This window comes from Bubalus kerabau, chromosome 10 (assembly GCF_029407905.1).
Source record: "Bubalus kerabau isolate K-KA32 ecotype Philippines breed swamp buffalo chromosome 10, PCC_UOA_SB_1v2, whole genome shotgun sequence".
Taxonomy (NCBI): Eukaryota; Metazoa; Chordata; class Mammalia; order Artiodactyla; family Bovidae; genus Bubalus; species Bubalus kerabau.
Genome location: NC_073633.1, coordinates 90,338,780 through 90,366,656, shown reverse-complemented (window position 1 = coordinate 90,366,656; position 27,877 = coordinate 90,338,780). Strand labels below are relative to the sequence as shown.

Here is a 27,877-nt window from a genome sequence, read left to right as displayed (position 1 = left end):
TCATAGTCTTCCTTTGGTTTTTTCCCCTTGGCTTGGTTGATATGCCCTCCTCACCATAAATTATCACTCATTATTTGGGCTTCAAAAGTTCATTAAGCAGAGGAGAAAAAGAGACAGAAGAATTCTAATGTAAATTCATTTAATTTTGAAACGACGTGATGGTCTTGGAAAAAGATGTTTGATATTCATTTTTCATCAACATAATCTCCAGAAGAAGAGTATTCATTTGCTTGCAAAGGCCATAATCTGTTCCTAGAGATAAAATGAAATCAAGTGAGTGATACTCTTGATATTTTAAGGTATGAAGGCAGGTGAAGATAATACTTTAAAATATTTAAAGTGATTGAAGCAAAAATTCGTGAAAGTTCCAGACAGATTCTCCTTCCAAGTCCCTCCAAAGTAACTTTTAATGGAGGTTTCTCAGGAAAGAAGCTGGACAGCAGCAAAAGGAGTTTAAGCATCTTTAAGAATCCCTATTCACTATTTTATATCAAGTTACTGCTTCCATGTAGGCTAGTACCAAAAAGCCCAGCAGGGACATTTCTGCTCATAACCACTGGGGAAGGTATTCAGATAAAGATGATATTTAATAGCCAAGAAAATTAATTCAAAGAAATTAAACAGTCATTGGCCAAGTCATTCCTCAGTGAGCAAGATTCTTGGAGATCTGGGAGAGCTCTCTTACTTTGAGTGGAGACACTGCATTCGTAGCCTGCAAGCCCCAGGTCCTGAGCAGCACGACGGGGGTGGCCCTGGTGGAATAGAGCCTCTTCAGTAGGTCCGTAGCAGCCAGAAGAGCCGTGTTGTGACGCTGTCTGTCTGTTTCATAACTTGTGAGGTGGCTCATGGAGCCTGGAGGGAAAAGGCAAGGTTACCTCCCTAATTCTGCAGTGCTGTTTTCTTTCCTAGCAAACCAGATGCATTTATGCCCACTATATCTGGCTCCTGAGGAGCCATTTTCCTGATCTTCCCATATTATATGAGCTTGGGATACTTCTCCAAGGTACACTGAATCCTTACCTAAGTCTTTGCCATTGAAGGCTGCAGTACTGAGGTGATGGAGCAAAGTGGAGATATCCCCAAAGCCCATGTTAACACCTTGTCCTGCAAGTGGATGGACCCTGTGGGCTGCATCCCTAAGAATAAAGCAGAGTTCAGGTGTGGCCTTCAGCCAGAGGGAAAAGGGAGCGGCTCTGCTGTTACCATCTTACCCAATGAGGGCCAGCCGAGGCCGGACGTACTCGGCAGCGTGTCCCAACCCAAGAGGAAACAGGACTCGGCTTTTGGCGTCCACCCTGGCGACACTGGGGGGCAGCTGGCGAGCTGAGACTCTAGTGGGCTTCAGAAAGGCAACTGCGGACTGCAGCATGGAGCCAGCTGAGTCGATGAAGTCTGTGTGGTTCACATCACTCCACTGAGTAGTATCGACCACAAAATAAAGTGAAAGTTCATCAGCAATTCCAGTGGGGAATTAAAACATTCAACAAGGCAACCATTTTATAACCACAGCCATGGGTAGTGGTACCACAAGTGACAAGCCCCTCAAATGAATGCAAAATGCAATTCCCCATTACTCCCCACAAGCTGTAGGATCAAGTCAAACTGCTCATGAGCCACCCCTGCCTACCTGAGCTTCATCTTTCACCATTCCTAACCCTCAAAACGCACGTGCCAGCCACAAAGCAGCTCTCTCTACAGCATGCTCTTGATTCCACACACCCCTCTGCTTAGAATGTCCCCTCAATTCTAGTTCACCAGGGTAACACCTAGGAGTGTCCAGAAGCTACCATCGCTTTGTAAACCTCCCTCCAAACTGTCCTCTGTGTCTGTTGTTCTGCTCCAAGCTCCATAGTATAGCATCCTATGCAAACTCTACACTGGATCCTAACTCATTTCTGTGTCCTTCCTCACTCTGAGCTTCCTGAAAGCAGGGGCTATATCTCACTTGTCTACCTCCAGCGCCATCTACGTAGCAGCACTCATAACTTGCTGAACGAATGTACTGCAAAGGCCTTATGCCAGGAACATATTCTAAGTGACCCAGAAAGGGTCATCATTACCTTGGAAGCCCCTTTAGTACGTTTAGTTCCTTTTGCTCTTGCTGGCTTCTGTTAAAAATTATCAAAGTATTATCACTTCAAAAAAAGTTACTTATCCAAGTAACTTCCACACAGGCAGCTGTTTCGGTCAGCAGAGCAGCAGCCCATGACCCTCAGAAGTGCACACAAGCCAATTTCTGTGGTTTCACATTTTCCTGAAGCCTCTCCCCCATGTAATCCAGATCAAGTGGTACAGGTCCAAAGGGGCAGTGTGTTGATTATTCCTTTCTTCTTACTCAGAACCACCTTTCTGGATCTATCCCCGCAACACATCATCGGCAGGTGATACTCACAAAGGCGGAGTTAATGGCATCCACAAACTCCTCCTCCTCCATGCTGACCAGCTCTGCTGCATGTTCATGGGATGTGGACCAAACCAAGGAACTCAAAGTGTCTGAGAGCTGTGTCGAAAGAACATCAATGCCAAGGGCTGACACTTCGGTTCCTAAGAGCTCTCAGGCACGAGGGACGATAAGAAGGGGTAACCAAGCTAGTCTGGGCATAGTCCCTTGCAACTAGCACAAGGCTGAGTGGAGTGAGGTTCTAAAAGGAGAAGAGTTGACATGTTTAAGAAGACAAGCCAGAAGGACTTCTTACCGGAAGCAGAGCAATGGGCCCAGAGGGGAGAAATCTCTGCCAAGCTACATTGTTTTCGGTGGCCTACAACGCACAGGAGAAGAGTCCTTGTCAGAAGTGCCCGGTACCAGTTAGGCATGAGCAAGGCTCCCGACAGTGGGCTCAGGATCTTACCTCTGATAAATGCAGAGTAGCCACGACAGCAGATTGGTCATAGTTCCAGCTAACATTCCGGATTCCTGCAGCCTGCCGCACTCCTGAGTTGTGACCGTCTGCACCAATCTGCGTGCAGACAAGAGCCTGCTGAGTCTGCCAACCTCTTAATTAACAAAACTATTCCAGAAGGTTGTCCCTGCCTCCTAAAAGTTTTCTCTAGTTCCAACTATTGGCAAGCCCATCTGGGGCAGCCAACTCTTATCATACCTATCTGACTCCCAGCCCCTAGAGGAGAAGCCCTACATAAGCGATCCCAGCTTCAATGAACAGACCACAGCTGGACATCTGACCCAAGAAGGGCCAGCCATAGGTTAAACTCAGCCAAAGTCTCTTCATACTGAACTAGAAAGCAGTAAAGCAGACACTGGAGCTGAACAGTCCTGATGTCAGGCTGAGAATGGCTGCCATGTAAAAGGGGAAGCTGATGAGCAGGAAGAGAAAACAAATGGGAGATGCAAGATGAGTGACTGCAGGATTCCTGAGAGATAGAGAAAGGGCTCATTTTCTGACCCTCTGATTCCTGTCCCTGTAAGGCCAGCTATCCTTTATTTCAAGACATATGATGGTCTGAGAGATTGCCTCCTGTACAGCATTTACAATAGGGCCATCCTAACTGGAGCTGGTCTGAGTGGGTCCAGGTCCTTATAGCCAAAAGCTTTGCCTCAAATCAACTTCAACTATAGCTAAGATCTAAAACAAGAGACCACAGACTCTAATAAGATGCGGATATGCAAGACCCCTGGCAAAATAAGAATCTTCAACTACCAACAATTTGGTCTGGAGGGTTCTGCCATCACCTAGGGTAATATGAACCCAAGGGCTGGAGTCTGCCATGGAAAACGGATAAGGCCAGGTATAGCTGACTGCTTTGCTCTTGTAGAGAACGGTCACTTGGTCTAGGGAGGTCAGAAGAGAGAAAACAAAACATTAGACAGTTGGCCCGCAGGCTGAGGAAAAAACTCAGTAACTAAATAAAGCAAGGTCGCAAGACAGCTTATCTTTATCTTATCATTGACTCCTAAATAAGAAAGGTAAAGACCTTAAAAAAAAACCCATGTCATCAATGTTATGGTCTAAGAGCTAATAAAAGACAGAGGCCACAGGGCTGAATCAGTGTGTGTGTGAGGGGAGATCTCTCACTGACTTATCTCTTGCCAGGCGCTCCTTTCTCCGCACACTCCTGCTCCTCTAGTTTCTTTTTCACTCTATGTCCAAATGAACCCACATGTGCTTTCAGAGCAAACAGGGTGGGGAATACCACAGGCTCAAACAGGTTCTAGATTTCATAAGGTTTTCCTTCCCCCAGAAGACATTTTACTTTTCTGATCATAAAAATTATGTTTATTACTTTTACTTGGTGTAAAAGTCTGAACTGCAAATAAAGGTTTAAGAGGGGGGGTGGGGGAGAATCACCTTTAATCATACCACTCAGATATAGCTACAGTTAAAGCTTTGCTCTGTTGCTTTCCAGGTAATTTCCTGTTTGTACAAACACACACACCATTCCCCCTCATACACACGCATACAAGTGGGATCATACAACACAGACTTTTTTCCACCAGTAAATTGTGGGACATGTTTCTAAGTGACTATTAGATCTAAGTTATCTTTTAAAACTACATGGAAGTTCATTCCACAGATGAACCATCATCTCATATCAAAAAGCATTTAAATTTAAGTCGCTTCCAATTTTTCTCTCTCCAGAACTCTGAAATATCTAAAAAACATATATATATATATATGGAATTTATACCCAGACTACACAAAGAACCCTTATAACTAAAAAAATAAAGACAATCTAGTTCTAAATGGGCAAAAGATTTTGCATAGACACTTCTCCAAAAAAAAATACACAAATAGCCAACAAGTATCTGAAAAGACACTCAACATTATTAGTCATCAGGTAAATACAATCAAAACTATGAGACACCACCTCACAGTTACTAGGATGGCTATTTAAAAAAAAAAAAAAAAAAGAAAGATTAAGGGGAATAAGTTTTGGCAAGGGGCGGAGAAATTGGAATTCTTAAGTTTGTTGGCAGTAAAGTGACATGGTGCAGCCTCTTTCAAGTTTGGCAATTTATGAAAATGTTAAACATAGAATTATTACATGACCCAGCAATTCTAGTCCTAAGTATCCACCCAGAAGAAATAAACCATATATACACGCAAAAACTTGCACACAAATGTCCCTAGCTGTATTCACAACCACTAAAAAGTGGAAACAACCCAATGTCCATCAGCTGATGATGGATAAACGAAGTGTAATACATGCGCATGAGACTGGAGCATTGAATCATGCTACAACATGAATAAATCCAAAAATATATTCAGGGAGAGAAGTCAGACACAAAAAATACACATTGTATAAGTCTTCTTAAATGAAATGTCCAGAAAAGGCAAATTCTGAAAAACAGAAAGTCACTGAATTGTACACTTAGAATGGGTGTACACTTACTGGTATGTAAGCCATACCTGAGTAAAGCTGTTTTAAAAAGAGAGAGGAAGAACCACCCTGAAATAACCCTCAGAGGGCTTCTTTATGGTGAACATCAGTATCTGTAGGAGGGATCCTTCCAGTAAGTCCAAGAATAATTCTAAGCCAGTTCCCCTTCCAAAGAGTGACTGGAAGATGAGAGTCAGGGGCCTCACCTGACACAGCCTCCAGCTGCTTAGTGAGAGCATGCATGATGACATCGTTCTCCACTATATAGCCCATGTCATCTAAATTATCCTTATCGAACATTATCAGGGCCTCTGAGCAGGCATCCCACACCTGGAAACACAAAGGGAGAGCATGGATTACAAGCCAGGGGAAAAGAGGCATTACTCTAATCAGAAACTGAGCACTGCTTTCCCAAGGGACTGAAGCAGAACAACCCCAAGGAGATGTACAGTAAGAAGAAAATTCTCTTGTGAATGCTTCCCTCCTACTTCCTGAGATGGAGTGTAAACTCTGCCTGAATTCTTCCCACATTTACAGAAAACCTGGAGAATGTGTACTCCACTATTTTAACTCAAGACAGACCGAAAGATCTTGCCAAAAGTGAAAAAGGAGGCACCTGCATTCGCCGAAAGGCTCTGTATCGCATGTTGCAGATGTGGTCCCAGGCACCAAAACCTACGAGAGAAAAGAGCTACGTACAGACCAGAGCAACTTCATGGGACCTACAGCCACCCTGGGTCTCCTTTGTCCCTTCTTCCTGTTGAGTGAGAGACTGTTCTCAGTGTTCAATAATAGAGAAATACTCACCACTTCTACCCTGTTTGGTGCTAGGAGCTAAGCTACTGTTTCCCAGCTCTGATTACACAGCATGAAAAAACACCCAACTTTCATGATCAAAGGTCAAACCACATTAAGAGAGAGAAATAATAAAGGAAATTAAAATCCATAGTGTACTTTCTCTTCACCATCCTACTAAGGTTACAAAGTCATCCTACTGAGTTACAAAATCCTACTGAGTTACAAAAAAAGTGTTACAAAAATCAACCTACTGAGGTTACAAAGTATTAGTCACTCAGTCCTGTCTGACTCTTTGTGACCTCATGGACTTTAGCCCATCAGGCTCCTCTGTCCATGGAATTCTCCAGGCAAGAATACTGAAGTGGACTGCCATCCCCTTCTTCAGGGGAATCTTCCCAAGGACTGAACCCAGGTCTCCCTCACTGCAGGCAGATTCTTTACTGTCCAAGGCACCAGGGAAGCCCACTGAGGTTACAAACTCCCTGGATAAAGATGATTCTTTGTTTAAATCTAGAGAACCAAAGCAATTCATTCATTGAGATATTTATTGAGCACTTACTATGTGCCAGATACACTTCTAGGTACTGAGCACAAAGTGGGAAACCAGACAAATCTCAGCCCTTCAGCAGCTGACATTCTAGCTGGAAAGATAGACAACCCCCCCAAAAAATCATAATATCAGTTACTAAGTGTCATAAAGAAAAATAAAGCGGTATAAGGGGCTAGGGAATGATGCAAGAGTCTCATTTTAGATGGGATGGTTCCACACAGGCTGGCTTGAGGAAGCAACATCTGGCAGAGACCTGAAGACGATGTGCTAACCGTGCACACACCCATCTACACCCTAAAAGCATTTAGCATTCAGGCTCCCCAGCCCCACAGACAGCTGACTCTGGGAATAAAGAGGACGTTGGCACCAAGTGAAGGATCACAATTAGTTCATATAGTTTCAATTCCACCAATTTATAATGACCCAACATCACAAATGATGTCCACATGGACCCCCATGTCTGCTGGAAGTCTTCTTAGACCGGAAGTGGACACATGAACAATTCTTGGGATCTTCAGCTACCTACTAGACTTACCACCCCTACCCTCCTCTCCCAGGCATCTCGGTGAGCTCCCTCCTTGCCAGGTGCCCCGCTGACTCTGCCCTACAGGACATCCTGGAAAGTCAAGACAGGAGGCTGGCACAGTGGCAGAGGATCTTTTACTCACTACTGAGAAGGGTTGCAGAGCCAGGGGAGATGGAGCTGACTCTGTTGCTGTAAGTTTCTGGCAATTTCTCCAGTACTTTCTTTGGACCTGCTTCTAACAACAGTATTTTCTTGTCACAAAAGTGAATATCATGTCCTAAAAAAAAGGAAGAAACAAAATGCTATATCATTTTAGAAAAATCAAGTTATTCTCTCATTTCCAAGAGAAGTATCATATTAAGTAATTCCTTACTGCTTAGGATACAAATTTCTTACAGGACACATAAAAAGGGAACACCATACGGAGTCCTAAGCAGTAACATACAGCACCTTTTCAGTCATGTAAACCACCCTGCTCGTGGCAATAAGAACTCTCCAGACCAACCCCTGCAAAGAAGCAAATAATGGCATAACCCATAACAAGGGAATAGAATGCCCTAGAAAAGAAAAAGGAAGGAAGGTGGCAGTGTTTGAATACCAGATAGTTACAACCTTAAAAGTATGAAGTCACTAAAAATTACAAACCCTGTTCAACAGAAAAATAAAGCTAACAAACAAAATTCACTGTGGCCTCAGGGGAATCCCAGGGATGGCGCAGCCTGGTGGGCTGCCGTCTGTGGGGCCACACAGGGTCGGACACAACTGAAGCAACTTAGCAGCAGCAGCAGCAGCAGGATTAAGTCAAAGATAAAAGAGCTTATAAAAGAAAAGAGAGCCAAAAAAATACACCAGTGGTGCCGAAAACTCCGGTCCTAAAACATCTGTATAGTGAAGTAAAAAGAGGACTTGGAGACTTTGGTACTGGGTGACTAGCACAGACACAAGACCCTCCACAGTGCCTCAGAAAAAGGTGCAGGGAAAAAGGTAAGCAGTGAGCTGCACTTCCAAGAAAGGAGAAAACACCTGTGATGGAATTACCAGAGAGAACTCTGCAGGTTTTACTTAGTAATGGTCAGGGAAACCCCACAAACCTTGATCCCTCTTTTTATTTTGGAATGTAAATGACAAAAAAAAAAAAAGGCGCTATTGTAACAGACAACAAAGAAAGGGTGAAAATCAAGGGCAGCTCCAGTGGAAAAGGAAGTGAGCAGCGCTGAACCCACCAGCTCGGCATGGCGCCCCCTGCCGTGCTGCAGCGGTTCTGTCTGAAGGATGGGAGCCCCGGCCATGGCCAGGCTCAGCAGAGCGGGTGGTTTCTGGTCCTTCACTTCTCTGGCCTTGATCTAACACTAGCCGCTCCCGCACCGAAAGCCCCCGCCACCTGCTCCCTGTGGAGCCTTCTCCTTGAAGCCTCGCCTCCACAGCAGTGTTCTTCATACCGTGCCCGCACACCTCCGCCCCCAGGAGAGGTCAGTTCCTTGTTCCTCCAGGGTAGCTTTCATCTCAATTTTCCTTCTGTTCGTTATTTACAGATCGTTCCCTTTTGCTGGATTCTAAACTCCTTGGGGGCTAGGAATTCTTTTCTTATTGCAATATTGTCCCCCGTAGTATATGCTGTTATCTCCTCAACCCACAAAGAGATACTCAATGTCTTAACAGACATTTTTGTTCAATGACAGACCAGGAAACATTTAGGAAGAGTCAGATTTCCATCCCATATTCGTCCAGGGGAATAGACGTAGAAAAAAAATAAGGAAAATACGTATTTTAGGCTATAATATCATTATAGCCTCTATAATGTTTATGTTAAAGCATAAACATATATAACTTAGCTGTTGATTGAATGAAATGAAATTATGAATTTAGGTGAATATCTAAATTTTAACCTTGAAATCATTTCACTCTATAAAGAATCCAAGTTAGTTTTATCAAATGACAACCTAGTGCCATAATAATTTGTCAATTTTATGAATAACAAGATTATTATATTAATAGTTTACTTTTTCCCGGATATCTAAAAGCAAAGTTCCATAGAATCACTATTATTATTATCATCACTGCTAATGTTTACTAACTCCTATATGCCTGACGCAGGAGAAGGCAATGGCACCCCACTCCAGTACTCTTGCCTGGAAAATCCCATGGATGGAGGAGCCTGGTAGGCTGCAGTCCATGGGGCCGCTAAGAGTCGGACACGACTGAGCAACTTCACTTTCTCTTTTCCCTTTCATGCATTGGAGAAGGAAATGGCAACCCACTCCAGTGTTCTTGCCTGGAGAATCCCAGGGACGGGGGAGCCTGGTGGGCTGCCATCTATGGGGTCACACAGAGTCGGACACGACTGAAATGACTTAGCATAGCATAGCATATGCCTGGTGCAATTATATATGGTTTACTATAGTATTCTTCTGATATAATCCATACCATAATTTTATGAAGAATAAAAAGCTATTCTGTCCTAATTTAAGAGATGAGAAAAATCAATGTACAGAAATTGTGAGTAATTTATACAATTCTACCCAGATAGAATTAGAGATAAGACCCAGGATTTAAATACATGCAATCTCATATGGAGACCTGTCACTTCATCATTTAACTTCCTTTAAAGGAAGTTTCCTTCTTATTTAAAACAATCATTGGACTGGAAATGAAAATTAGAAACTCTGGATTTTAATCCCAGCTCTCACAGTTTCTAGCTTTCATCACCTACAAATACATACATAACACTATGTACTTTACAAATTTTCTTTGGTCAAAAAAAAAAAAATAGATCTCCAAGCACATAAAATAGTCAGGATCAATACTTTATTTTTCAGTATTTTATTTTTAGCTATTTAATATCATTGTTTTAGGAAACTCTCTTGGAAAAAAATTACTGGAGAATATCATTTACAAGTAACAATGCTGAGAGGGAAATAGACGTTTCAAGCCTAAAACATAAACTAATGTGAGTTTAAAGAAGAATCAAGGAAAACATAAACTGGTGTATAGGGAAATGTGAAGAGGCCATGGACAATTATCATTTTTAAAGCAGCTATCCAAGATTAAATGGATGTCAAAATGTAAAAGTTGATCACCATATAAACTATTAACAAGAATACTTTTGGGGATACAGGCCATGATGATCAAGGGGAGACGCTGCTGCTGCTGCTAAGTCGCTTTAGTTGTGTCCAACTCTGTGCGAACCCATAAACGGCAGCCACCAGGCTTCCCATCCTTGGGGTTCTCCAGGCAAGAACACTGGAGTGGGTTGCCATTTCCTTCTCCAATGCATCAAAGTGAAAAGTGAAAGTGAAGTCGTTCAGTCATGTCCAACTCTAGCAACCCCATAGACTGCAGCCTACCAGGCTCCTCCGTCCATGGGATTTTCTAGGCAAAAGTACTGGAGTGGGGTGCCATTGCCTTCTCCAAGAGGAGACACTAGCAAGCACAAAATCTCAAGCAGCTTGTTTACTTGACTCAGCAGGACCTGCCCAAGGACAGTCTCCTTACTCTGTTTATATTTTATATGAAAAAAGTAGAGGCTTGCTCACTGAATAAATTGTACCAAAGACTTACAAATCTCCTACCGGGCTTCAATTTTCATGTTTTAACATTCAGTACTTTCTCTGAGCTTTTAAAACAGGAAATTAGCTGGTGTGTGAATTTTTTAGGGAAAACCTACGCTTGGTAGGTTTGACTTACTTGGAGGCAGTGACTCATAACCTGGTGTACTCAGCCTATGAGCTCTCTTTTGTAAACTTACACAGAGAATTGTTTTGCAGGTATCTGCTTAAAGTCAGCCTTGAATTAAGGAATTTATACTTCTATGAAAAAAAAAAAAAAAAAACAGAAAAATGAACAATTACAATACAGAATTCTCTACGCTTATAAAAACTTTCCATCCTTGGGATGTGGGCAAATGGGGTGAGAAAGAGAACAAAACAGGAAGGGAAAAAACTAAACAAAGAAAATAGCACAACACCAAATATTAATGAAATTAGCAAAAACTCAGTAAGACTAAAAAACTTTTCAAGTACATATCATACAAAATTGTATAAAAAGTTAAGAGGTAAAGTCACTACAAGACAATTAAGCTCTTCTCTGTTTCTTGTTCTCAAACTGTGGGAATATAGGGAATTCCCTGGCAGTCCAATAGTTAGGACTTGGAGCTCTCACTGCCAGGCCCAGGTTTCAACCTTTGGTTGGGGTCTAAGATTCCACAAGCTGTTTGGCACAGAGAAAAAAAAGCATATGCAAGATATTTTTAGAAGATGCTTATAGCAAGTGCCAATAACTGTATTTTACAAAATGTTTTTGAGACTCAAGCCCATTAGCTTCTATAAAGCACTGTTTGCCACCAGTCGCCTAGAAGAGGAAACTTCCCCACTTGCTAGGGAAAATGTGACTATCACCCCACACTGAAATCAACAAAGACTTTCTCATTGCAAAATGAAAGTGTTAGTTGTTTAGTTGTGTCTGATTCTTCGTGATCCCATCGACTATAGCCTGTCAGGCTCCTCTGTCCATTAATTCTCTAGGCAAGAATACTGGTGGTGGTGGTTTAGTCACTAAGTCGTGTCTGACTCTTATGACCCCACGGACTGTAGCCGGTCAGGCTTCTCTGTCAATGGGATTCTCCAGGCAAGAATACTGAAGTGGATTGCCATTTCCTTCTCCAGGGCATCTTCCCAACTTAGGAATCAAGCCCGGGTCTCCTATATTGCAGGCAGTTTCTTTACCGTCTGAGCCACCATGGAAGCCAGAAAACTCAAATCCAATTTCTGAAAGTCACTGTACAATTGTTAAAAGCAAAAGAATTTGTTGGCCTAGGTTCAATTCTGTCTCTGCCTGGTGTGAGACTCTGGTCATTACCTAACCTTGCTAAGCAAGTTTCTTCATATAAAAGATGAAAACATCTACTTCACAAGGTAAGAGCAGTCTAAATTATACGTGGAAAAGCAAAAGTTGGACTCAAAGTAGATCACAGGCTGAAATGTAACAACTAAAACTATAAAACTCTTGGAAGAAAACACAGGAGCGAATCTTCCTGATTTGAGGTTTGATAATGATTGCATAGACATGATACCAAAAGTAAAAGTGGTAAGAGACTGATAAGCTGGACTTCATCAAAATTAAAAACTTCTGTGCTTCCAAGGACACCATCAAGAAAGTGAGAAAACAATTCCCAAATTGGGAGAACGCATCTGCAAATCATTTATCTGATAAGGGGCTTGTGCCCAGAATATACTGGCTTGGCCAAAAGAATCATTCAGGTTTTTCCATAAGATGTTATGGAAACCCTAAATGAACTTTTTGGCCAATCCAATATAAAAAACACAACTCAATAATAAAAAGACAAATAGTCCAATTTAGAAATGGGCAAAGGTTCTGAACAGACATTTCTCCAAAGAAGATACACAAATAACCAATAAACACATGAAAGAATAGTCACCATTATTCATTAGGGAAATACAGATCAAAACCAGGAGAAGGTACCTCACACTCACTATTATAACTAGTGACAAAAAGACAATACAGTGCTGTCCAGGATGTGGAGAAATGAGACCTCTCGTTTATTGCTGGTGGGAATGTAAAATGGTGCAGCCGCTCTAGAACACTGGTAGTTCTTCAAAACGTTAAGCAGAGTTTACCAAATGACCCAGAAAATCCACTTCTAAGATTATAGCCAAGATAACCAAAAATACATGTTTACACAAACAAAAGTATGTACAAGAAGTGATTAGCAGCATTATTTGTTATAGCTCCAAAGTGAAAACGACTCAAATGTCTATCACTTGGTGAATGAATAAACAAAATTCGCTATTTTGTTTATTAAAATACTATTATTTACTATTTGGCAATAAAAAGAAACAAATTACTGGCACACGCTGGTCTTCCCCCCGTGGCTCAGCGGCAAAGAATCCGCCTGCAATGCAGGAGACTCGGGTTCGATAGATCCCTGGGTTGGGAAGATCCGCTGGAGGAGGGCATGGCGACCCATTCCAGTATTCTTGCCAGGAAAATCCCATGGATAAAGGAGCCTAGCAGGCGACAGTTCATGGGGTCGCAAAGACTAGGCTGCGACTGAGCACGCACACACTGGCATATGCTGCAACCTGGATGATTCCTGAAAACATTAAGCAGATTCCACGTATATGAAAAAGTCCTGAAAAAGCCAATCTATAGAGATGAAAAAGTACATGAGTGGTTGCCTAGGGTACTAGGGTGGAGGAGATGGGGGAGAGGGCGGGCTGCATGGGCAGTGACTACTAACGGGTTCGCGTTTCTTTGGGGGGGGGGGTTGATAAAAATGTTGTAAGATTCATTGTGGCGATGACTGCACAGCTCTAGGAATAAACTAAAAATCATTACATTATATGCTTTTAAGTGGGTGAAGTTTATGGTATGCAAACTATATCTCAATGAAGCGGTCTAAAAAACATCAAGAAAACCGCCTAACCTAGTTCAGTAGACAACTGCTCGACGACTTCGGTGTCCAGACCGAAATAACCCTGGGCGGGTCTGTGTCTCCACGTGTTGGAAGGACTCTTACGGTCCCTCCCACTTTTGACCCTTCGGAATTCTGAAGGAACAAACGTTTGCCCCCGGGGTCCTGCGCTTCCTCTGGGCAAGGAATGGACCACAAGGTGTGCAACACTCAGGCTTTGGGCAAACAGTGCCAGGGCTCCCACACTCATCGTTCCTTCACGGCCTCGCTCCCCGCAAATACCGGCCTGGAGATGCGCTTACCTAAGGCACAAGCCATAGCGGCGCCTACCAGGCCTCCCCCCGACACCACCACATCGTACACGTTGTCCGCCGAGGCGCCAGCCCACCTCCGGCAGGAGACCCGCGGGCCCTTCTGGGCAGCGACAAAGACAGCACCCCACCGGACTCTAGCCAACTGGGCAGCCATGGCGCTGACCTGAGCCGTATCTGAGCGACTGAGCTGAACTGAACTGAACAGGCCCGCCTTAGGCAGCACTTCCGGAGACCAGCCGTCCAATCACCGGCCGCTAGAGCTAAGATCTTAAAACCGGAAGTATAAAGTACGGAGAGAATAGGCCAATCAGAAAGCGAGCCCTCCCTGCCTGGGCAGGATAGAAGAGAGGCTTCCTGGGGAGGGGAATGGGTCAAGTATCAGCCTGGGAGTCAATCAGAGGCCCACGCTAGAAAGGGGCGGAACCTGAGCCGAGCCGCTTGCGCCTCCACCGCCGCTGTCACCGTCGCTGTCACCGCCGTTTGTCTCTCTACCCGGCTGAGGAGATGACCGTGGGGAGGTCTGCAGGAGCCTCCGGCGGCGCTCAGTGGAACCATCAGGTGAGGGGAGAAAAAGAAGGAGAGGGATCAGATTTGCACCCCGGAAAGGAAACCCGAGAGAGGGAGCTGTTTGAAACGTTGCCTTGGAGACAGACTTGGAGACAGACGACCGGGGAGTGTCACCGGGGCGTGGGATTCTAGCTCGCACTGTTTGCAGACGCGAAGGCGGGCTCTTAACTCCGGGACTTGAACCGCTTGCGCCTTGCGTCAGGCTCTTCATAGAATCGTAGCGGTGACCCTCAGTTTTCGCTTATCGTTTCAACCACCTCCAGGATTGTTGTCTCCATTTTGTATTATAGAGGAGAAAACAGGCACAGAAAGATTAAGAAATTTGCCCCCAAATTCAGAAGTGAAGTGAAGTGACAGTAGCTCAGTCGTGTCCGACTCTTTACGACCCTATGGACTTCACAGTCCATGGAATTCTCCAGGCCAGAATAGCCTTTCCCTTCTCCAGGGGACCTTCCCAACCCAGGGATTAAAGCCAGGTCTCCCGCATTGCAGGCGGATTCTTTACCAGCTGAGCCACAAGGGAAGCCCCAGAATACTGGAGTGGGTAGCCTATCCCTTCTTCAGGAGATCTTCACGATCTCCTGGATCCCCAGGAATTGAACCGGGGTCTCCTGCATTGCAGGCGGATTCGTTACCAACTTCCAGGGAAACCCTCCAAATTCAGAGACAGAAAGTAAATTGGTGGTCTCAGGGATTGAGGAGTGGGGATGGGTTAGGGAAAATAGGAAGTGACTACTAAATGCAATGAGGTGTTTTGAGAGTTGATTAAAAATTGACTGTGGTGATGGTTGCACAACTGAATATACTGAAACCCACTGAATTGTACACTGAGTTGTATGAATTGTATGATATGTATGAATTATATCAATAAAGTCGTTTTTTAGAAAAGAATTTTCCTAAAGTTACACGCTTTTCAGTAGCAAAATGAGGGCTAGGGCACACATACCTTTGACTCAAAATCCAGTGTTCTTTTTCAGTATGAGAGCCAGATCTTTGAGCACCCAGTTCAGTCCTTACCAGGTGTCCACTTGGAGACCGGAAACAGCCCTTCCCCCAACTGCAGCCAGTCAACCTGTGCGTCGCATCATGGCCCCAGCCTGCCTCTCTAAGGATTTCTCTGCTACTGTCCTCTAACCACATTGACCCTCTTTCTACCTCTCCAAGAATCATTTGTTCCAGCCTCAGGTCCCTGCCTCAAGGCCTTTGCACTTGTTCTTTTTTTTTTTGAACCCCAAACCCTCTTTCCCCACATCTTGGCAAGTCTGACATTTTTCTCACTGATCAGGTGTCAACCTGAAAGTCCTCCACAGTGAGGACTTTGAAAGTGAAAATCATCCCAGGACTGAGAAAGTACAACTCAAGACTGTAATAGACCCAGATGAGGCCAGCAGCAAGATCAGCAGAAATCAGTATTTCTCACAGGGCCACGTTGTACCTGCAAAACAACTAATACCCCGTACTTCTAAATGATTATGCTTACTTACCAACTGCTTACCCAGCCCTACTTGGTTCTTGCCACCTTTTGAATAAAAATGGCTCATTCATCCACTTACTAAACTGCCCTCTTGATGACAGCATCCATCCAGAGTTGATCCCTGCTCCCCCTAATCCTCCTCAGAATCATTCAGGACAAACCAACCCTAGAAAAAGCCCTCAACGCCCACCCCAAACAAGTTTCCTAATTTCCTGAAGTGTGTGCTAAGCCACTTCAGTCGTGTCCAACTCTTTACGACGCTATGGACTGTAGGTCACCAGGCTGCTCTGTACATGGCATTCTCCAGGCAAGAATACTGGAGTGGGTTGCCATGCCCTCCTCCAGGGGATCTTCCCCACCCAGGGATCAAACCCATGTCTCTTACGTCTCCAGCACTGGCAGGCTGATTCTTTCCCACTAGTGCCAGCTGGGAAGCCCCTTTAGAAGGTATTCTGTAACAAGTTAATAAACCTAGTTCTGATTACAGGTACATTCCTAGTGGTCTTTATCTGATGGACTTTTATTAACAGAGAAGCTTCCCATAGCCATTCCATCAGTCTATCACAGTTTTGTGGCTTTTGTTGAATGATAACCATCTTACATTGTCTTTCTCCCTTCACTAAGGATGTAAGCTTCACAAGAGTAGGGACCTTGTTTGTCTTGTTCTCAACCCAATGCCCAACGCACATTCAGTTCAACTGCTCAGTTGTGTCCGACTCTTTGCGACCCCATGGACTGCAGTATGCCAGGCTTCCCTGTCCATCACCAACTCCCAGAGTGTAGTCAAACTCATGTGCATCATGTCGGTGATGCCATCCAACCATCTCATCCTCTGTCGTCCCCTTCTACCGCCCAGCATTGCACATTAGACACCAGTAAATGTTTTCTGAATGAAAGGAGTGTTTAAACTCAGTTAGATTTCCCACTTTCTAGGACTCTTTCAGCTAAACCACACTGTCTCTCCTGTTAATTACTCATTCCTAGTAAGAGGATGGGAATTAGCTAGCATATGAGAAAAGCAGAGGTGTAGACAGGGGAAGCCCGAAAAGGGAGATTGGCAACTAGTAGGTAAAACCCCCAAAGGGCAGGTCCCAGAGTGTGGCCAAGGTCACAGGTAGGATTCCTAGAGCGCAGGGTTGCATGGTGAAGGGAGGCACTCCACAAATGCTCACCACACTGCATGAACCAACTCAGCTCTGATTCCCTTTCCTGCCCTCCAACCAATCACAGCCTATATCCTGAAACATGAAATTTCTTTAAAGCAACTAACACATTTTCCTTGGTCCCCTACCCCAGTCCCTAATATATAGATTTATTTAACATGAAATTAATAGTCACGTGTTGAAATCATAGTTTGACCCACAGTCTGTTCTATTTTGTTTTAGATATTTTCCCCCAAATCCTCCTCAGACACAGATGCAGACGAGGAGCTGAACGGGGATGGGCTGGTTTTGCCCAAGGCTGGCAAACTCAGTGAGTTCCTCAGTCCAGAGGAGGAGACAGACTCTACTTCTGACTCAACTGGGAGTTTTTTCGAGACTCTGCAGGCACTGAGGCAGAAAGACAGGTGGTGCCTGTTGGAATCCCTTTATCCACCTGACCCAGACAGTAATGAGAGCCTCTCTGAGGAGGATGAGGACCTGGAGCATTTCTTCCGAGACAAAGGCAGGGGGAAGCCACAGGCGCAGTACCCCCCATCTGCGAGGTAAGGCAGCGCAGCTCTGGCCAAGCCGCGCTGTGACTCTAGGCCTCATCTTCCTCCTCAGTAAAACAAAGACCTCCTTCTGCAAGTGCCACTTACCCATGCTCCAGCTCAGCATCAGCCAAACGTGTTCTGATTCCTACCCAGCAGTCCTTATTCACGCTGGCTAACCCTTAGTCAACTGAAACTTTGGGATCAATTAAAGAGATGCCTTTCCCAAATATGCTACCTCCCTGAGAATGGCACCAAGGTCCATTTGCCTTGCCAAGCCCTGCTCTATGCCATTATACTTTATCTCTTGTAGTATTTCTTTTCTCCTCCCAATAATCCTGTAAGCAGATATCATTTTTGCCATTCTGCAGTTGAGGAAATGAGGTTCCAGGAGAACCTTGCTGGAGGCCACATAGCTGGTAATTGTTTGAAGCAAGTTTTGAACCTGGGCCTGACTCTAAAGCCCTCCTCCTCATCATTGCCCTCGTCTCTCTACCAAATGAAAAGATTAGAGTGCAAAGTGGAAAACTCGTAGATTAATTCTAAGAAGAGACTTCCTTCCTAGGGCTGCCGGGTTGGCCTGTGGGAAGGAGAGAGGCTGGGTTGAGAAAAGCACAGGCAGTTTTTGTAGGCAGATGACTAGAGGCAGTCAGTCATCTGCCTACAATGCAGGAGACCCGGGTTCGATTCCTGGGTCAGGAAGATCCCCTGGTGAAGGAAATGGCAACCCACTCCAGTATTCTTGCCTGGAGAATCCCATGGACAGAGGAGCCTTGCAGGCTACAGTCCATGGGGTCACAAGAGTCAGACATGACTTAGCGACTAAAACCACCAGCCACCAAACCAGAGGCCCATGGGGCTGTGACGTGAGGCTGATAAACTAGGTGTGACCTGATGGAAGTGGGGGGAAAGGTGGAGGATCTTGGAGGAGCTGGGCGTCCTGGCTGTCCCGTCCTCCACGCATACAGCTGCTTTGTCCCCCAGGTGTGGCTCCGTAAGGCGCTGTAGCTCCTGGGGTACCCTGCCCTCCCGTACTCCCAAGGCTCAGCCACAGCCACCGTCCAGCTCCAGGCCTCCCTCCCAGCAAAGAAGCATCAGCTCCTGGGTGTCGTCCATCACCGTCCCTCAGCCGTTCCGCATGACGATGCGCGAGGCCAGGAAGAAGGCGCAGTGGCTGGCCTCCCCTGCCTCCTTTGAGCCCGAGAGGCGGCAGGCCGAGAAGCAGGGCCAGGAGGAGGCCGAGTGCCACCGGCAGTTCCGGGCCCAGCCCGTGCCTGCCCACGTCTACCTGCCCCTCTACCAGGAGGTCATGGAGCGCAATGAGGCGCGCAGGCGGGCAGGGATCCAGAAGAGGAAGGAGCTGCTCCTCTCTTCCTTGAAGCCCTTCAGCTTCCTGGAGAAGGAGGAGCGGAGAAAGCAAGCTGCTCTGCAGAGGGACCTGGCCGCCGCCGCTGCTACAGCCAAAGTCCCCAAGCAGAAGGCCACCAGGAGAATCCCCAAGTCCGTTCTGGAGCCAGCCCTCGGGGACAAACTCCAGGGTAAAGACATCCTTAACCTCCCGGCCCCCTCCTGCCCGGAGGTGCTGAGTGGGTGCTGTGGAGGAGTGAGTTGGGCTCAGGGGTCAGCCTGGCCATGGAGATGGGCTGTTCGGGGGTGGCCCCGTCAGAGACCTTGCTCAGTGCAGGCCCAGGCCATAGGTAGGGTTGGGTCGGCCGGTACAATGGGGGCACCTGGTTGGCAGAGGGGTAGGAGGCCCCAGGTTCATTCCGATGACCTCGTCTGTCTCAGTGAGTGGATGCCAAAACCTCTGTGGCAGCACAGGCACCGGAGCAGAGAGCCACTGAGATATCTGGGGACCAGCCTAGGCCAGTACCACCGCTAGCCAGCTGCCCCCAAGGAAAGGCCCCCTCCCACCTCCTGTGAGGTACTTATTTCAAGAAGTGAAGCTTCTTGACTCTGGCTTTATTCGCTCCTTCAGTAACACATGCCACACCCCAGGTGTGAAGAAACAGATGTGGAGTTTGTGGACAAGGGAGGGAGGCAGACAAATCATTACAAATGTGACGAGTCACTTGAAGGGGATAAAAGGGGAAGCCTGGGGGAGCCTGTGGAACGTGTAACAGAGGGACCTGACTTAGAGTGTGGTGAGGCGTGGGAACAGTGAGGGAAGGTCCCCAGAGAAAAGTGAGCGTGGGGGCTGACCCTGAAGGAGGAGCCATGGGGAATTAGAAGAAAAGCAATGAAGAGTGTATCAGGAAGAGATAGTAGCACTGAAGGTAGAAAGCTGAGCACATTCAAGGCATGGAAAGGTAGAGGGGAAAGAGAAAGACGGGTGGGACAGACAGGCACAGGCTAGGCCTGGGGCCTTGCAGGCCACGGGAGGGAGTTTGGCCTTCATCTCAAGGGCAGCAGGGAGACACTGAAGGGGTTGGGTTTTGTTTTTCAGATTTTATTTATTTATTTGGCTGTGCAGGGTCTTCGTTGCGGCATGTGGGATCTAGTTCCACGACCTAGATCTGTTATCTGGATTGAACCTGGGCCTCCTGCATTGGGAGCATGGAGTCTTAGTCATTGGGGAAGTCCCCACTGAAGGGTTTTAGGGTGGCTCGTGGTCAGATACACAGTTCAGAAATCTCACTCTGCTCTGGGGATAATAAAGGGGGATGGGTGAGCCCAGTGGGATTGTGATCTACAGAAGCCTATTTCAGTGACTCGAGAAATTATGAAGCAGAGAGGACGAAAAGAGGCTGGCCCAGAGAGAGGTTAAGGAGGAGGAGATGGCAGAACCTGTGACTGATTGAAATGAGACAGGAGGCAGCAAAAGTGATGTGGGCTTGGGCAGTTGAGTGGACAGTGGGGCCTCTGCCCAAGAAGGGAGACCTGGGAGAGGAGCCGGGGTCTGGCCCATCCCTCCCGCTTCATCTCTGAAGAAGGCGCTATAGAAAGTGCTCATTAAGTATAAATGGTAGCTGCTTCTGCAGCCTGACTGGCACATAGCAGTAGTGTCCTAGTCAACATTCATTAGGGCACTCTCTAGAAAAAAAGAGAAAAAAAAGGAAGTTGTAGTGTTTGCCATCTTTATGGAATACATACTCCTATCCTGGCCAATTTCAAGCTTTCCACACGGTGCCAACTGGCTTGCAAAATTCCTGGAAACTTAATCACGGGTTCCAGCCTCGTTACACTCCATCATTGCAAGTATTTAAGAGGGAAAGCTCTCCAGACCTTTTGGTATGAAGCTTGGTCCCTTCTCACCCACTGCCACCCTGACTTCTCTTCCACAGAAGCTGAGCTCCTTAGGAAAATTCGCATCCACATGAGAGCCCTAGACACGCTCCAGAAGGCCTCCTCCCCCATCGCCCCCTCTAGTAGCCAGGCTGACCCACAGCCTCGAACAGCCACACGGACCCGGGAGGAAAAGCTTGGGTTTCTGCACACTGACTTTGGATTCCAGCCTCGGGTGAATCTTGCTGTCCCTGATTATGAAGAACTTTACAAGGCCTTCCAGAAGCGAGCTGCCAAGAGAAGAGACACCCGGGAGGCAACGCGCAACAAGCCCTTCTTGCTGAGAACCGCCAGCCTGTGTCACACTCGGAGGCCCTGTGATGTTGCAGCCTCTGAAGGGAGAAAGGTGGGAGCTCAGGCAAGTGGGCCAGGGCTGAGGCCCAAAACACAGGAGGGCCCAAGTCTCAATGGAAGGCACTTCTCTCAACATTTTTCTGTCTTAAAAAAATAAAAAGACACTGGCTCAGCTGTAAGCAGATTCACAGATCCTAAACATTTATGACCACAAGAATACTTCCCTTCCTTTCTTCTTGGTAGAGGGACTTTGCAGAAAGAAGTCCAAGCAAGTCTGGAAGCCAGGGAGTTGGGATCCATTAGCCACGTCCCAGTACCAATTCCAAAGAACTCTTCTCTAATTAAAAACTTTGGGATTGATACCCAAGTCTTGGCCCATAGATCTCATTACCCTTGTTTTAATCCCAAGAAAGAAATGAAGACTCTGACTAGTACTTCACTATAGTTGAATCCCAGTGAAGACAGAAACTAATTGCACATGCTGTCCCACCAACATCAGCCTTTGTTTCTTTTAGGAATCTCCACAGCCACCCGCCACACGCCTGTCGAGGAGTCGTTCTCTGAATGGCCTTGCTTCCCTCTCTGCCAACACCCTCCCCGTACATATCACAGACGCCACCAGGAAGCGGGAATCTGCGGTCCGGTGAGTGGTCAGGCTGCACGAGGCTCGTGGTGCTCGCATCTTGGCCCAAATGCTGGAATGCACCCATCTGCTGAGCCTCCTCTCCTGTTATGAGAGAGACCGAGAAAGGGGTAAAAGGGGAGCCTCTGATCAGGACAGGAATTCATGTGACCCTCACACACCAAGTGCTGCAGAATGCCAAGCCATCACTCAGCCAGTATCCTTGGGGGAGTGACTTTGTGCTGGGCACAGTGTTAAAGTTGGAGATACCTTATAGAACCTATAGTTTAATATCTAGTCTGAAATACAGAAAAGCAAAGCAGCAACTATTATATCTTGTGAGTAGTATAATGATGGGGGAATATGGGGAACTGTAGGGGCACTGGGCAGCCTGGGTCTCTTGTAATAGATGTCTAAGGTGAAACCTGAAGAATGAGGAGTCAACCAGACAAAGGCTGGAAAGAAAGAAGTTTCCAAACAGATGGAGATCCATTGGTGAAAAGAGGAAGCTATAGGAACAGGAATTCAGAGAAGCCTGAACCTGTGTGTGTGACCCTGCCATTAAGAAGATGAGGTATCCATGGCGGATATTTTCTGATTCATCTTGGGGAACTATTTTAAGTCAGTTGGGAAACAGGAGCCTCCTCATTTTTAACTCTTTAACTGACCTGACAGTCCTGGTGGTGGTCTCATCCAGCCAGTGCCCCCGGCAGGAGTTCCTCCAGCAGGCCTCTGAGCTGAAGACAGCAGGCATGGTCACAGTGTAACAGGTGGCTTAGCCCTGGGAAGACTGGCATCTCAGTGCCCTCCTGTGGGGCTCACAGGAGTGCACAGAATCTCCTTGGCTGCTGAAGACCCACAACAGGGATTTTAGAAATGTATTTAGAATCTAAAGGATACTCCCTTCTTCCTCAAATTTCAAAGCTGCTAAATCAAGGCTCAGTGCATCATTATTCTGAGGTCTCACTACGATAGGTCTCATGAACCAGAGGGTGGCCCACCTGCAGAGGATGTCCATGTCTGCGTTCTGGCAATAGGGAATTTGACGTTTTAGCAGATTAAACTTTCCCACTCTCCTTCCTAGTATATCCATTTGAATATAAACATCCAACTGCCAAGAGTCTTGACTTTTTTGGTAGAATTCTCCATAGTACCTTGTAGAATGATATTTACACAAACTGAATGCTGCAAGTTGATCCCAAATTGTCTGTGCATTGAAGGAGACCCATTTCCAGGTCTCTGTGGAAATGCAAATAGGTATTCCTAAAGGGCCATGAATTCAGGCACCTTCCAATCTACCATTTACAGCACAGTTGTCAAGGGCGGCTTGGGAGTCAGACATCCTGGTTCTAACCTTGGCTTTCACTTACATGCTGGGTAGCTTTGAGCAAGCAGCTTACCCTCGAGGCCCAGTCTTGTTGCCTATGAACAGGGAGACTTACTGTCCTTAACTCAGATGGCAGCTGTTAGGATTACAAAAGCTAATGGCTATAAAGTACTTATTGGTGCTTGTTTGTACTTGGGTCAGTGTAGGTAGCTCAGCAAATGGTGATTATTAGTATTACTGTTTCCAGATAGCAGGAAGCCTGAGTGTAAGGGTATTTTATCTCATGTCTTCAGTTCAATTGATGAACTTCTCCTAGGGTAGAAACTCACTGTCCATGGTGCTGGAAAGACTTCATCTGCCAGTGCATTTAAACACAGAATCTTATTCTTTCTGAAATCCCACTGTGGTAAATTAGTCACCTGTTCATAGAAAAAACCAACTTGACTTTCCAGAGAGGTTACTAAGATTGCTTTAAATTATACCCAGGTTGGTCATCTGTATTTCTTCCTTGCCTCTTCCCTTTAGATGTTCACTTGAGAAAAAGGACAAAGCAGATGAAAGTACTCAGTGGTTGGAGATGCACAAAAAGAAGTGTCAGGCGATATCTAAATCTGTCACCTTGCGTGCAAAAGCCATGGATCCCCATAAAAGCCTGGAGGAGGTGTTCAAAGCAAAGCTGAAAGAGAATCGGTCAGTGTCCTCCATGTGTCAAAGGGATAACTATCTTGGGAGCCATTTGCCTTGAAAATGGGGTTATTACAGTATGCTCCTGTAATCGTAGTCAAGAATTTTGCCAGGCACAGTTAGGAATTTCCAATGTCTATGGGAGTTACTCCATTTAACTGGAATGAAAGGTATTCCAGATTGGAAAAACCTGGAATTCACTCTAAAAGTCTTGTTAATTTCAGGAACAATGACCGTAAAAGAGCAGAAGAGTATAAGAAAGAACTGGAGGAAATGAATAAAAGAATACAAAGGCGGCCGTATCTCTTCGAACAGGTTACCAAGGTAAATCTAAAGTATCATTTATTTTCTGTCTTGGATGACATGGCTCGTAGACATTATGAAACAGTTTAATATCTGGGTATTAAACACTTCCCTTAGGCTCAAAAAGATTCTAAATTTGGCTCATTTTATTACTACTATCTTTCCCAAAGTAAGTAGTGCATTGGTGAACACTGTTTGGACTGATTTCATCCAAGACTGGATTCCAAAGGCATTTATAAAGGGATATTTCTCTTCCTGGGGTTTTCACTATAGTTTACAGTTTGAATCAGAATGGAGGTTAGATCCTAGACATACAATTGACAGTCTGGCACTGTTGGGAGTATCTCTAACTTGCGAACATCACCTCTCCTCCTGTAGTGCTGGTGCCCCGGGTATCCCCAGCCTCTAGAGCTGTGGCGCATTTATAGGTCCTCAGGGGTTGGGATGCTTGCAAGTAACCCCACAAGGCCTCTTCCAGGTTATGTGGCTTTCCGACTGCAAGATTCTCTTTAATATGTTCTCCAGACTTTTAGGGAAGTTGGACTCAGTTGAGATTTCCCTAAGGAAGCTCTGGAGTTACTTGAACAGCCTTAGAAAGGCCACCATCCCAGACAGCTTTGAGATGCATCAGACCTTGTAGATCTCTCTCCTCTCCAGAGTTTCAAACAAAAGTTGGCATTCTGTAGTGACCTGGATCCAAATGCTGGGCATTATCAGTGCATTACTGAGGCATTTCCTGAGTCCAGTCCTCCCTAGCTCCCTGCGTATTACACATACACACACTGGATTGTCTTGGATTTACTTAGCAACTTAGATTTCTAAGTAAAAATTTCTCATAATGACTTTTGCTCTTTATGTGAGCTTTTTCCTAGGAAGCTCACTCTCAGATCTCAAAAGATCTTTCACCACTCTGGGAAAAATATCACTTAAACAAATATGCAAAAAATAACCCTTTTCTGGTCTATATACAGACCATCCATCCTGTTAAGAATGTTACTAATGCAGCTTATTTTCAGTCTGTTATATGTAAGTGTTCCTGATGATGGTTTGGTTGCTTTTGAATCTTAAATGTTCTTAGTCCATCTTTTTCATTGTTGTCTCACTTGGTCTTCCAAAAATCTGAATCCTTGGCTGGCAAAGGTGTGGTTCCCAAAACACAACTGGCATCTCCTGAGAGTATTAGAAACACAGAATTGCAGGCCCCATCTGAGAACTACCAAATGAGTATCTGCATTGTAATCCGATCTTCAGGTAGTTCCTATGTACTTTGAAGCTTGAAAACGAGGCTCTAAGTAATTTTCATACAAATCTGTGTATAGCATTAATGGTGGAGTGGTGGGATGGGAAAGAAGTATTAAAGCATACAGATTAAACAGGCAGTTTAGAATTAATCTGGTAATTCAGCTATAGCAGATTCATTTCTATTCCACAGGACCTTGCCAAGAAGGAAGCAGAACAGCGGTATCGAGACACCCTGAAGCAGGCTGGGCTGGATGAAGACTTTGTGAGGAACAAGGGTCAGGGCAGCCGGGCTCTACAGGGGAAGGAGCAGTGCGAAGTCGGTGATTGTCCCAGGTGATTGGGGTCATCCTGCAGCTCTCATGCACCATCTCTAGCAGTGCTGCTGGGAGGAAGCTTTAGAGCACTCATTCATATTCTGAGGTCACAATCCTATACTAACAGTATACTAAACCAGGAATCTCCAAGTAACACATTTAAATTTGGTGCGTAGTGCAGTTGTGAATAAAATATAACCATTGTATATTAGGTCTAGATTCCTTCAATATGAAACAGATCATTTTTCCAATTTCAGTCCAATGCCTTCACTTTTGAAGAAAAATCATGTATACTTTTACTTCCTATTAAATGTTAAATTACACTCTTTGACAAGTGAAGACAGAAACCTTTATAGAGCCCAATAAAAGCTGTAAAATCTTGATCAAAGCCTTTCTTTTCCCTTTAGCATGGTCACCATGGCTTGTTCAAATCTAGAATTTTTAAAAAGTAACTCATTAGCACCAACTCCTCCATTGACATCATCTAAGTCAAAGGGACAAAAGTACAGTATTTCCATTTCTCTCAAACTTTAAGTCCTAGCAGCCCTTTCCCTAATTCCTATCTCAGTTTTCCTCCTAGAAATTTGCCTTTATTATCATAGAGAATAATGATAATGTTGAAACCAAGCTTATCCCTTACATGATGGTTCCTTTAAAACTTAAAATTGTATAATGCTTTAATTTATTCTGCAGCACTCATGAAACTACAAAACGTGGCAGCAGGAATCCACAGCAGGATTTAGAAGAATCTCTGGAACAGCTTTCAAGTCCCAAGAAAGAACTGGAGGAGCTGTCTTACGAATTACCAGATAATTTCAGAACACTTGCTTAATAAGGATACTTACAATACTGCTTTTGAATAATATCAAGCAGCAAACTTGGGGTTGAGTCAAGGTGGGCAAAACTTGGATTTTCAGTCATGGTTACTTCTGGAGAATGGGGGAAAGAAAAGTAGATAACAGAGAATGATCCAAGTTAAATCAAAGTGAGAAGTTCAAGATGGAGAGATCAGAGCTGATTAATGGTTCTTTCTTTGTGCCTCACACTTAAGCATTTGTACAGAAAAAAGGTGTAAGCCTTCCTGGTCAGGAAACAAATGGGTCATATGGGCTAGCTGTAAGACAGGAGATAGAAAAGAGACTTGAAAATATTGTCCTGCTGAACTATCAGCCTAGAATTGCCAGATAAACCACATTTTCAACAGAAACCAGAAATTTGCATGTTGGCAACTAATTTAAAAATTACTGGGAATCCCCTGGTGGTCCAGTGGTTAGGACTCTGCTTTCACTGCCAAGGTGCGGGTTCATTCCCTGGTCAGGGAATTAAGATCCCACAAGCTGCATGGCCCGCCCGCCCCCTGCCCACCAAAACTTATTTGGAAATAATGTGGGGCAAAACAATTCACATTTGTGTATCAGATTTAGCCCATGGGGGATGACACCTTGGCAACCCAAAATACAGGGTTTCCAGTCTCAACACTATTGACATTTTGGGCCAGATGACACCTTTGGGTGAGGGAGCTATATGCTGTAGAATGTTCAGCAGCACCCCTGGCCTGGCCTGGCCTGGACTCACTAGATGCTGAGAGCATCCCTCTCCCCAGTCGTGACAACCAAAAATGTCTCCAGATATTGCAAAAAGTCCCCTGGGTGGCAAAATGTCCTTGGTTGAAGATCAATGTTCTAATATAAATATAAGTGTAAGTTCTAGTATAAAATTGGCATTTTAAAAACAGAAGTATGAACTCAGGGTAATTATGCATGTCATTAACAAACTAAGAACTATCACTGTAATTACTTTATTTAAAACAGCAGTTAATTCTTTGCTGTATCTGCTCAGAATGTGCTACTGTATGCATGTATGTACTGTGTCAGCATGAGGTTCATTTTAATAAATTTGAAACTTCTTCTGACAGCCATGATGTCCTACTAGTAGGTCATCTTTGGATGCTTTTCTTCTCAGCAATAATTAGATATTCTCTCTCAGTAACTTACAGATAGGATGATAGCAAGAGTGCCTGCTCTAAAAGGAGAACTTTGATCATGCTTTTAAAACTACCTTTCTGGAAAGATTCAAGAATATCTGTTATTACTGCCATTTTTCCAGACTCAAACACG

At 45.1% G+C, this 27,877-nt stretch overlaps 2 protein-coding genes across 3 annotated transcripts; one reads left to right on the top strand and one right to left on the bottom strand.

Annotated features, from left to right (window-relative positions):
* Positions 1–122: 122 nt before the first annotated feature.
* COQ6 (coenzyme Q6, monooxygenase) lies at positions 123–14,196 on the bottom strand. Its single transcript, XM_055538625.1, has 12 exons — positions 13,944–14,196; positions 7,354–7,488; positions 5,954–6,012; positions 5,544–5,667; positions 3,657–3,787; positions 2,850–2,957; positions 2,697–2,759; positions 2,393–2,500; positions 1,212–1,414; positions 1,021–1,136; positions 686–852; positions 123–252 (listed from the first exon to the last, which is right to left on the bottom strand). The coding sequence occupies exons 1-12, from the start codon at positions 14,107–14,109 to the stop codon at positions 223–225; spliced, it is 1,410 nt and encodes a 469-aa protein (XP_055394600.1). The 5' UTR covers positions 14,110–14,196; the 3' UTR covers positions 123–222.
* A 102-nt stretch (positions 14,197–14,298) lies between these two features.
* On the top strand, positions 14,299–27,672 carry FAM161B (FAM161 centrosomal protein B). Of its 2 annotated transcripts, none has more exons than XM_055538611.1 (9): positions 14,299–14,513; positions 17,382–17,701; positions 18,674–19,227; positions 20,974–21,320; positions 21,784–21,911; positions 23,743–23,907; positions 24,126–24,225; positions 25,637–25,779; positions 26,454–27,672. In XM_055538611.1, the coding sequence occupies exons 1-9, from the start codon at positions 14,460–14,462 to the stop codon at positions 26,590–26,592; spliced, it is 1,950 nt and encodes a 649-aa protein (XP_055394586.1). In that variant the 5' UTR covers positions 14,299–14,459; the 3' UTR covers positions 26,593–27,672. The 2 variants fall into 2 exon arrangements, with proteins under 2 accessions (XP_055394586.1, XP_055394585.1); XM_055538610.1 differs by having other exon boundaries at positions 20,974–21,332.
* Positions 27,673–27,877: the final 205 nt, after the last annotated feature.

What these genes read in the sequence shown, in the direction of transcription:
- FAM161B (XM_055538610.1), top strand. Translation starts at nt 14,460, where the DNA reads ATGACCGTGGGGAGGTCTGCAGGAGCCTCCGGCGGCGCTCAGTGGAAC. An exon ending in GCGCTCAGTGGAACCATCAG is followed by an intron (nt 14,514 to 17,381) that starts GTGAGGGGAGAA and finishes ATTTTGTTTTAG; the next exon opens with ATATTTTCCCCCAAATCCTC. An exon ending in CCTCGGGGACAAACTCCAGG is followed by an intron (nt 19,228 to 20,973) that starts GTAAAGACATCC and finishes TCTCTTCCACAG; the next exon opens with AAGCTGAGCTCCTTAGGAAA.
- COQ6 (XM_055538625.1), bottom strand. Translation starts at nt 14,109, where the DNA reads ATGGCTGCCCAGTTGGCTAGAGTCCGGTGGGGTGCTGTCTTTGTCGCT. An exon ending in CGCTATGGCTTGTGCCTTAG is followed by an intron (nt 7,489 to 13,943) that starts GTAAGCGCATCT and finishes CCTTTTTTTTAG; the next exon opens with GACATGATATTCACTTTTGT. An exon ending in CTTCAATGGCAAAGACTTAG is followed by an intron (nt 853 to 1,020) that starts GTAAGGATTCAG and finishes TTTTCCCTCCAG; the next exon opens with GCTCCATGAGCCACCTCACA.